The sequence below is a fragment of the Triticum aestivum genome, chromosome 2A (assembly GCF_018294505.1).
Source record: "Triticum aestivum cultivar Chinese Spring chromosome 2A, IWGSC CS RefSeq v2.1, whole genome shotgun sequence".
Taxonomy (NCBI): domain Eukaryota; kingdom Viridiplantae; phylum Streptophyta; class Magnoliopsida; order Poales; family Poaceae; genus Triticum; species Triticum aestivum.
This window is the reverse complement of record NC_057797.1, coordinates 632,839,666-632,850,012: the sequence shown is the minus strand read 5'-3', so window position 1 is coordinate 632,850,012 and position 10,347 is coordinate 632,839,666. Positions and strand designations below refer to the sequence as shown.

General features: G+C 46.1%; 1 protein-coding gene and 1 long non-coding RNA gene across 2 annotated transcripts; both read right to left on the bottom strand.

Annotated features, from left to right (window-relative positions):
- Nucleotides 1–2,019: 2,019 nt before the first annotated feature.
- On the bottom strand, nucleotides 2,020–4,073 carry LOC123189899 (uncharacterized). The gene is made up of 2 exons (XR_006496040.1): nucleotides 3,171–4,073; nucleotides 2,020–3,073 (listed from the first exon to the last, which is right to left on the bottom strand). It is a non-coding gene; the product is annotated as an uncharacterized lncRNA (long non-coding RNA).
- Nucleotides 4,074–4,524: 451 nt separating this feature from the next.
- Nucleotides 4,525–8,965, bottom strand: LOC123189898 (beta-glucosidase 16). Its single transcript, XM_044602415.1, has 12 exons — nucleotides 8,667–8,965; nucleotides 8,465–8,531; nucleotides 7,610–7,671; nucleotides 7,417–7,492; nucleotides 7,249–7,323; nucleotides 7,038–7,125; nucleotides 6,612–6,864; nucleotides 6,400–6,515; nucleotides 6,018–6,267; nucleotides 5,823–5,925; nucleotides 5,586–5,688; nucleotides 4,525–4,970 (listed from the first exon to the last, which is right to left on the bottom strand). The coding sequence occupies exons 1-12, from the start codon at nucleotides 8,793–8,795 to the stop codon at nucleotides 4,763–4,765; spliced, it is 1,530 nt and encodes a 509-aa protein (XP_044458350.1). The 5' UTR covers nucleotides 8,796–8,965; the 3' UTR covers nucleotides 4,525–4,762.
- Nucleotides 8,966–10,347: the final 1,382 nt, after the last annotated feature.

The window sequence follows — 10,347 nt, the reverse complement described above, 5'->3', positions numbered from 1 at the left end:
AACCTGCCATGTGCATTTGCATTCAAAAGCAAACTATTTATATGCACATCTTCCGGGGGAGCCTATTGATACTTATGAAGACAATGCCTTAATCCTTAACTTTCACATACTTTTATCCCCATTGAAAACTTCAACCAGTTTTTCATCAATCACCAAAAAGGGGGAGATTGTAAATGCATTTAGTGCCACCCCTAGTTGGTTTTGGAGTATTGACGACAAACTTGGTTGAGGGACTAATGTGTCTGTGAGAATTGCAGGATAACACAGGTAGTAGTCCCTTATTGATTCAGTTTACCTACCAGAGATGACCCCTACAAATGTGTGAAGACATTGAAGACAATGGTGGTTTGTGAAGACATTCACAGTGAAGATTATGACATGAGAAGACATTCATGTGAAGACTATGGAGTGCGAAGACATAGTTGTTTCGTAGTTTCCTTTTCTTCTTTGTTGAGTCATAGGAACCACTGTACTGTTAAGTGGGGTCCAAGTGAACAAAGTAAGAGTGACTGAAGTGATGCTCAACCAAAATCCTATGTCTTACAGCGAAGACAATGAGAGCAAATCTTGTCCAAAGCGGGATGAGTCAGCTTTACTTCTAGCCCAAGTCAAGCTGTCGCGTGTGTTTGAAATCCGACCGCTGGACACATGTCGGTTACTTAGTGACCCAGGGTCATTTCGGACAAATCAGGTCGGGTTGCCTCCTGGCTAAAATATCCCACCCCCTAGACCATAAATTAGTGGTTGCTTAGAGTTAGTGCACGGCTTTTGTCGTTTGAGAGCAACCCACCTCCGAAGCATTTGAGAGAGAGATCCTTGCGAGGACAAAGCCCAAAACACCCAGAGCAAAAGAGTGTTAGGCATCACTGAAGTCTTTCTGTCCGCGTGACCTGAAGACTTGTTACACTTGAGGACTGTGAATCCTCCAGCCGGTTAGGCGTCGCGTTCTGAGCATCCAAGAGTCATTGTGGATCGCCGGTGAACGGAGTCTGTGAAGGTTTAGAAGTCTACCTTGAAGACTTACCAGAGTGATTGGGCGAGGACTGGGTGTCCTTAGCTCAAGGGGAATAAGGTGAAGACACGGTCTTCTGAGTTAAATCTCAGCCTCCCTAACCAGACGTACAGTTGTCACAGCAACTAGAACTAGTCTACCAAATCCCTGTCTTCACCAAGCAACTGGTTGTATCTCCCACTCCCTTTACTTTATAGTTTGTCTTCGTGAAGTCATTGCCTACTTCTCTAATCTGATTGACTTCACTAAGTGAAGACTGTTTACTGTTTGGCTTCATACTGTCTTTCATCCTGATCCATACTACCTAGTTGCTGATAGTCTTCGTGCTTTCACTTCATTGCTTACTTGACTATGGCTGGTCTAGTGTAGTCTTCCTTCCGCTGCATATCAATAGGTCAATTTCTACTGTTTATCTTCAAAGACCTCGTGTTTTGAAGACTTTCATAAAAATCGCCCAGTCACCCCCCCCCCTCTAGTCGATAACTAGCACTTTCAAACTAGTTGGTCTTTCTCTGATGCGCGGTCCAGGGGAAGAAATAAGCCATCGAAAGCAACCTCAACAGACAACAGTTTGTCATCTCATTGGATGGAAAACCCTAATAGTAGCGCGGGTTTTTTGCCTAGTAGTAGCACAGGCGCTACAGCTACCTTTTAGCAGTAGCGCTAGTCTGACACGCGCTGCTGCTAAGTCAGCTATCAGTAGCGCTGGTCTGACACACGCTACTGCTAAGTCAGTTATCAAGTAGCATGGGGTTAGACCGGTGCTACTGCTAAGTACTAGCAGCGTGTGCCTTTACCCCTTGCTACTACTATTCGTTTGTATTTCATTTCTTTTGTCTTATACTGTATTTATACACCGTTATACAAGTTTTGACACGGTAGCAATTAAGCGATTCTTATATCATGATGAGTTATTATATCATCATCATCGTAATAACAAGTCCTCCTGCTCATCATCATAGTCATATAACAAGTCATCATTCTAGCACATTCTAGCACATAACTCATCATCGTAATAATGATAATAACTCATCATCGTCATCATAGTCATAACCAACACTAGCTAATTGTTCTTAGCACATGATGCGTACGAGCTAGGACCTGCTACTCTCGCTCAGGTAAAATAGTATAAAACAGGATAGCCCCTAAATCTCCATTATGGAGAATAGAGATCCACTTCGCTCCAATTTGTGGGTTGCGCACCATGTTGCTTCCAAGTAGTTCCCTGCGATCATTCATAACTTTTCTCCATCCTTTGATTGTGAGGTCTTCATCTCTTCGAGAAATCGAGTATGCACTGCGGTGAACCATAGGCAGACTTGGCCGTAAGCTAATAATATTCGTGTCACCTTTCATATACATCATATGAGGCACACGATCCTTCAGGAGTTTGTGTTGAAGAACATAATAATAACATGGTTAGCAATGTAGTTTAACTTAAGAAGAATGTATGCAAAAGATGCACTGGAGACATAATAATAAAAAATCTTACCATGCTATTTTCATGGATGTTACCGTAGTTCGACACATGGACTAATGGCACGTATTGAGCATAATTGGAGTTAATTTCGTAATTGCTCTTGAAAGTCTCAACATCATTAATAAATGAGACAAGATGAATTTTGTCCTCGCAAGTTAGTTCAGAGCCATAAATGTAGTAGGTTTTGACTACTACCTTTCGTATATTTGTTGAAGGATGGAAATAAGCTGTTAACTATTTTTAAATAAAAATAAAAAATAAAAAAATTGTTTGACAAACTCACATAGAGGTAGAACTGGAAGCACATCGACATCCACCCAAATGTTGATATTATCTTCAATATCATCTTCAAGATGAATATCGAAGGTTATTTGCATATCCTCCTGAAATACATAGGCCTTGCATAGAGCTCTTCAATTTGAGCAACCAAAATGTGAGTGATTAACTGTATTGTAGAGCTTAACCCAAAAAGTGTAACCATGTTGAGTCTTATGGTGAGATATCTTCGTCTCCATATTGTCAGTATCTTGGAAACCGAGCTTCTCCAAGTCATACAGTCTTGCATGGCAGGGGACGATGCACTAGTTGAATAGTAAAAAATGGAAATTACACATTGAAGTAAAGAAGCACAAGTCATGCTTAATTACAAAAAAATACTTGTAGTCGTTAATTACATACCTAAAAACATCGAGCGTCTCATCTAGCTTGATGGTGAAGAACCTACCATTTTCCAGGTGATGCATGTTGCACATACCTCGGTCGTCGCCGCAGTAATCGCACTCAGGATCCTATCATCGCCAGACATTTTAGGAACTCAACAATTATCAGGAACTTAACACACATATCACTATTCGGCACAGGTTGACTTTTGGTCTGTCGAGTCATCCTTGAAAACTCTCATCTCACGTGGTGTATATGATGGTCACTCCCCCTCTGATATATTCGACCGTCGATGATGGTCGCTCCTCCCTTCGTTCTCACAATAGTTGCAGTAGTGGGTCTGTAACACGTGCTACGGCTATCGGTTTAGCAATAGTAGGGGTTTAGTGGAACATGCTGCAACTATAGGTAGCCTGGTGGGTATTGTGGGGACCACTTAGCAGCAGCGCGGTTCGGCTTGCCCGCGCTACTGACAGGCTTACCTGTAGCGTTCTTTTCCTCCCGGCGGTGTTGTAAGTTAGTAGTAACGCGTGTTACAGAGCCGCACTATTGCTAAGTCTCTACCTATAAGATTTACCCTAGTAGTGCTAAGAGCAACTGTAGAAGAGCCGCCATGTGACCCCATCACCATAATAAGTGCTAAATTGATGGTTTTTTATATCAAAATGATAGCTTAGCACAGTCGTCATATGGCCCCTGATCGTCATAATTCATGGAGCTTGCGTCATGAACAGCCATGTAGCCTCCATATTTCAAGACTTGGGAGGTTGGTAGTTTAAGCTTCTTCCTCCTTGTGCCACAACCGGACTTTGAAGTTGTGTGATGTGCGTACATGGCTACGTGCGCCACCGTGCCCATTGATGGCGTCCACCACTCCCCCCGATTCCCCAAGAGGTTGTTTGGATGGCCACGCGGCTTCATTTGTGGCTATGAAAGCCCACCCCCCCCCCCCCGCGCGCTGCCCATCACCTCCATTGCCCGACAAATGGCCTATGGGAGCTACAATTTGTACTGCAAGGGCGAGCGCACGGAGGATCGGAATGGTAAGTCGGGGACATGGCAGGTTACCTAAGTTTTGGTCCTCTAGGGGAGAGGTAAGGCCTTACTCCTGCCTTGTTGTCTTTTGTATTACAGTGGTCGCTGGAGATGTACAAAATCACCAGCAAGACCTGTCTTGCATATTACAATCTCCCTTCCTTGGCGGCTAAGGATGGGATTCATGGAAAGCAAGTAAGCCCCGTGGTTTCTCTTCCTCCGCCATGGGGGTCCCTAACCCGCCTTATATAACCGTCAATAGTGCCTATGATTTGAACAGATTACGCATGCGATGGAATGCACACACACCTGGTCCACCACATGGAGCAGGCATTGCTCCAATGCATCACTAGCCCCTCCATTACCCAAAGTGATGACAACCTCCAGAGTGGCAGAGTCGGTGGTATATACCTTTACAGCACCCTAGATTTACATTTCTACTAGGCACGCTATTAGGGAAGTGTTGGAACGATGTTTAGCAAACTAGCGTTATCTTTATTTTTTCCCTATTAAAAACAGTATCTATACTCTCATTTCAGGGGTAACTGGATCTGACAATATAATGGTTGCAAGTATCATGAATCTGCTCTTAGCGTCTGCGCTTGGTCGACCGGCCTAGAGCCCGTGAGGAAGTCTCGATACCACTTCCCTGACATCTTTGGAGTCCTCTCTTGCGTTTCAAAATCCACGTGATAAATCCCGAACCTCACGGTGAAACCGAAACCCCATTCGAAGTTGTCCATGAGGCTCCACACGAAGTAGCCATGTACGTTTGCTCCTTTCCTGTAAGCATGCCACAGGTCCGGTATACGTTGTGTTAGACAAGGTTTAACAAATTTGCATAAACAAAGAGTTTTTTTTTTGCCGGAAAACTTCCGATCTATTTATCAATTGTCAAGGTAGTATAAAGAACACTAGAATTAAATTGGGAATGTCTAGGGCACATCTAGATGTGCCCTACTTATTGCATATCTAAGTGAGTGAATTAAGCATGAAGAGAAAAAGAAAAGAGAAAAAGAAAATATCCACACCAATCTCAACGTAAGATCAATAATATATGACTTAGATGTGCAATACTTATGGCACATCTAGATGTGCTTTAGCAAAACTGAATTAAATTTACATCCAGGTCAGTACACACATTCGGAATGCAGGAGTTGCAGGAACTGATTCTTATTTCTTCAATTTTCATTTTTACTAGTGCACGTAACAAATGAAAAGAATTAACATTCTTTATGGGCATACTATTTCAAAGTGCTTGCTTCAATGTGAATTTATCGGGGTAACATCTAGCAATATACTCAATGTATACTATTTTGAGGAAGGTTTATGATTTATTAAAGACTCCACCGATAAATAGTGTAATGTGCATGATGATCACAAATGGTGGCACGTTACCTGACTGCTGAAGAGATACATGTGAGATAACCTTGCAGGTAGTTCACTCTTCCAACGTCATTGATCAAGTCCTCCATACTGTTATGGCTAAGCTGCGAGTAGCCTGAGATAAAGCGTACGAGAACACATGGTCATTGAAAACCTATGGAAGCAAATTAGGAGACACTAGAAACTTCTCAATCCCTAGGGAGTTTACTGAATGCACTGTGAATTCCTAAAGACCCTCTTGCCACTCACCATTTTCAGTAATGTAGACAGGCGTGTTCTCGTATCTCTGATTGACATACTTGACGATCAGGTCCATACCTTCCGGAACGTCATAGTAACCATGGAATGCAGTCTGCATGGTTGATCACCGTATATACAAACATGTCAGAGAGAGAAGAGTGTGTGTGTGTGTGTATGATGGTAACAGATGGAAGTAGTTCTTACAGGTCTTCCAATTGCAACGCCGTCTCTTTCGCCTACAGCTTGGACCATTGCGTTTCCCTCGTAGGTCTTAATGTCGCATGGAGAAGAGATGCAATCCTTGGCGTAGATCGCCGTGTAATGGTTTACACCGATAAAATCTGCCTTGCTCTGGAGTAACCTCTTCTCCTCGGAGGTGAACTTTGGTAAGTTTGATGATAACATCTCGCGCATTTCTCTGGGATAGTCACCAAAGAATATCGGATCCAGAAACCTGCAAAAGAAAAGGAAAGATTAGAAATGTCATAGTACTATCAGTTTTTGTTGTTATTGTAAAGCTAATGCGAACATAAAAAAAAAGGTCATACTTCATGTTGCATAGAAGGTGAAAGAAGAAAGGACATACCAGTCCACCTCAAAGGACAAGGCCCGTCTTGCAGCCAGGATATCCTTCGTGGAGTTGGTAAGGGGCTCATACCATTTCATGGCGATCACAATCCCGATCGATCCTCCTTGCGTTGCCTAGCATGTACACACGCATCAGAACGGCTAAGACAAAGGCGTCTCGGCTCTTGAGAAATGATCTCCCGGTGACAAATTACAGTTTCTTGGGTTCACCTGATAGTTCCTCTTGTAGTTGTCGACGACGGCGGCGTGCGACAGGATCATGTTATGGGCGGCGACGTAGGGCTCCCGGCGAGAGTTGCCGCTGTTGCAGGTCCCGAACGGCGGGGAGCAGTGCTTGGGCGGGTACATGCCCAGCATGTAGGCGAACTTGGTGAAGAGGTTGGGCTCGTTGAGCGTGGTCCAGAACTTGACCCGGTCGCCGAACGCCTTGAAGCACACATCCGCGTAGTAATCAAACTCCTCCCTGTGAAGGAACAAAAGTTAATTATAGCATGAGCATGTGCGCCAGTAGGAGTCGCATGCACATTCCTGATTTAGGCAGAAACGTAGTAGACGGAAAGACCGGGAACGTGGCTAAAGTCAAGTCAGAGGGAGGGAGCAGAGCATGTGCAACCAGTAGGAGTCGCATGCACGTACCTGATTCCGGCGCCCAGCCAACCGCCGTACCGGGTCTCCAGCTCGTGCGGCAGATCGAAGTGATGCAGCGTCACGAACGGCTCTATCCCTGCTTGACATTTTTGGCATTTAATTACCGCGTGCGTTTTAGGATTGCTCTTCGTTGAAGATTAGCTAGAGTTGAATCTCCTCGTTCGATCAGATGTGTGGCGTGGCGTGTGAGACTACCTACCTTTCTCAAGGAGCGCGGCGATCAGGCGGTCGTAGAAAGCTATTGCAGCCGTGTTAACGCCTCCAAGCCGGCCTCCTACGAGGACCATGATTCAACGACAGTTAATTAGCTATAAGCAAAATTTTGGTAATGCTAATTTTGTGTATTGATTCGTGTTGGCATGCATACTTGGTAGGAGTCTCGCCCATGAGATCGAGAATCTGTAGGAGTTGACACCCAGATCATGCATGATCTCCACGTCTTCCTGGTCAACAACAAGGTAGTGTCAAGGGTTACATAGGCAGGCACAGTAAATTAAGAGATGCGTAATCACATGACAAGTACTACTGATGATTGTATGTTGGGCTAATCAACTCTGTACCATGTAACGGTGGTAGTGGTCATCCGCCACGTCTCCGTTCCGTCCATCGTTGATTTCCCTAGCTGTGGCAAACGAAAACATTTTCAGAGCACATAAGCTTTGCCTAAGTTTTAAAATAGAGAGGATCACATGCGTTGGCTGATCTTCTTTCAGATGTATGCAGATCGGACAATGGTTGTGGTGTTAGTTCATCCGCTCGACATCAATTGCCATATAGAACACCGATAAAGCGCAAAAATTCTATGACCACTTGTATTATTACTATGGTTGTGTGCATCGCTTGATGCAGAATCCTCCTTTTTGAAAAGAAAAACCCGCATTATTATCGGCAGAGTGTTGCTGCAGTTGTGGCATCGCTGTCTCATAAGAATACACGCCTACTGGATAAATGAAATATTCAAATCCCACTTGGGAGATAAAGAAAATACTACAGGGCGACGCCGTTTCTTTCTAAGTTATATAAACTCGAGGAAAAGGAGATGTGTTTGCCACACCTGCATCGGTGACAGTGAAATGGGTGCTGGCCTCCGTATCTTTCCGATGTCCGGCCTAGGGATCTCACTACTCAAACCTGAATCTTTCAAGGTTATCTTTTTTGGACCCTAGCAGTACTAGGACATGGCTGGCTTATGTCTCTGTCTTGCTGGTAATAATTTGTCGGCAGTAAAATAATCCAGCCGCATGTGGTAAATTACTCGCGTGATTGCTATTTACGTACGGCCTTATGAGCTATCACTGTCTCTAGGTTTCGGTGGACGTAAGCAAGCACGCTCAGTTTCAGCTTTGTCCTCAGCAAGATGGATTAATCGGAGAAGCGCAAGGAAGAAGAAAACCATTGGGGAGGTGATTGCTTACACTGGGTGTGGGTGAAGACATCCCAGTTGCTGAGGCCCTTGCCGTCCTCCAGGTACGCGCCCTCGATCTGGGACCAGAGATGATAGTTCATGCGCCGTGGTAATTAAATTGGCTGCTCTCTTTGAAGTGAGCCTTGGGAACGAATGGTAGAGAGAAGAAGTACGACGAGGGTGAAGCCGGCCAAGCTCCACCACTTACTAACCTGGTAAGAAGACGTGGCGGCGCCGAAGAGGAACCCGGGCGGGAACTCGGCCCGGTCGAGCCCCCGCGCGGACGGCGCGAGGATCGCCAGCGCCGCCAGCATGATGACCATTGCCGTCGCCGCGGCCATTTCCTCAAGGTAGCTAGCTAAGCTTAGGTAGAAAGGCGACGCCTCTTCGTTTCTACGAGGGCTCTGTGGTCTGGTCTAGCCCCGCCTCGGCCAAAGCTTATTTAAAGGCAACAGCGAAGTACTACGCCATGTCCCTGTCACTACCGATTATATAAACTGCTACTCCTACGGAGGGAGTCGCGGTCATCTGCCTCGGGCCGCTGCCGAAGTGCCGATATACTACGCAGTACGTACGGCCCCGCCGATATTTACCGCGCCGGCCGGCTCACCGCCCACAAGCCACAAGGCCAGGCCAAGCTTTGGCTGGGGACTTGGGGTAACTGAGATCCACATGGTGCGCGTGAGAGCGACGTGCGACTGAAGGGCGATGATGGATGAAAGCTAGCCATGACGCACCACAAAATGGCGCTGGCTCGTTGGCGGACTAGACGATGCCCGTCGAATCAGCTCTCCCAAAGCGCCGGGTCCTCGATGCTGGCAAGCTTGCTCTCGCTCGTACGTCCTCTGATGCGTCGTCCGGGGGAAGAAACAAGCCGGGGAAAGCAACCTGACCGGCACGCGACAGGGTCGTCGCCTCACAGGGTAGGTAAGCATTGCCTGATCCGGTCTGGTCGGGCCGGTGCGGCCTTGCGTGTAGCCGGAGAATTTGTGCGCGGCATGGCGGCGACATGTGTCGCTCACGTGGGGCGGGGTGCGTCTCGCCAGAGTTTGCCACAGGAAAACCGTGGCCGCGCGCGGCGAGCCACCAACCACCGGAACTGGTTCATCTTATCTCCAACGGATGGGCTGGCCACCTCGATAGGTGTGACCTGACGTGTCGTGTGGTTCATGGTGTGGACTCGAGAGGGTGTCGCTGGCTCGCTCTGCGCAGGGTGACTGTCTGTTTGTTTCCTCTGGGAACAAGTTCCGTGGGAGTACAGTACAACAGCGGAGGCGAGAATAAAATCTGGCGGTGGACGGATAGGCGGCACTTGTTCGACCATGTCAGAGCAGATATTGCCATGCATGTGTGGCCAGGTGCATGGCCAAGGGCCAGGAAGCCCATCAGTGGTTGGTCGGTGCACATTCGAAGTGCATGCAAGGGGGACAGGGGGTCAAAGGGCATGGCTTAAAAAATGAAAGCAAGCAGCAAAAACAGGAGAGACTAGATGCATTGCAGCTGATCGATTGACCTGGAGTACCGCAAGGACCTTTGATTAGATCTGGCAAATAGTATCATAAGAGACTAGGTTCATGACTTGGGTGTAGACGTTTCTTTTCTTGTTACGAAAGGGTCAAAAGTTGTAAATTAAGTACATTACTGACCTATAAACGCTCTTAACATAGGGATTATCATAGTATCCTTATAAAAACCTCCTTACATAATTAAAAGATACATCCAAACCACTCAGGTTTATTTTGAGTTAAATGCATCAGAAATCCAAACAAACTCTCTGCTTCTTCAGTGTTGGTTGTTTCAACATGCTTCACCTTGCAACATTGCCGGTGGCGAAGCCAAGAATCAAAGATTAGAGGGACAAAATGACTCAAACTTTTAAGGTTACACTAATGC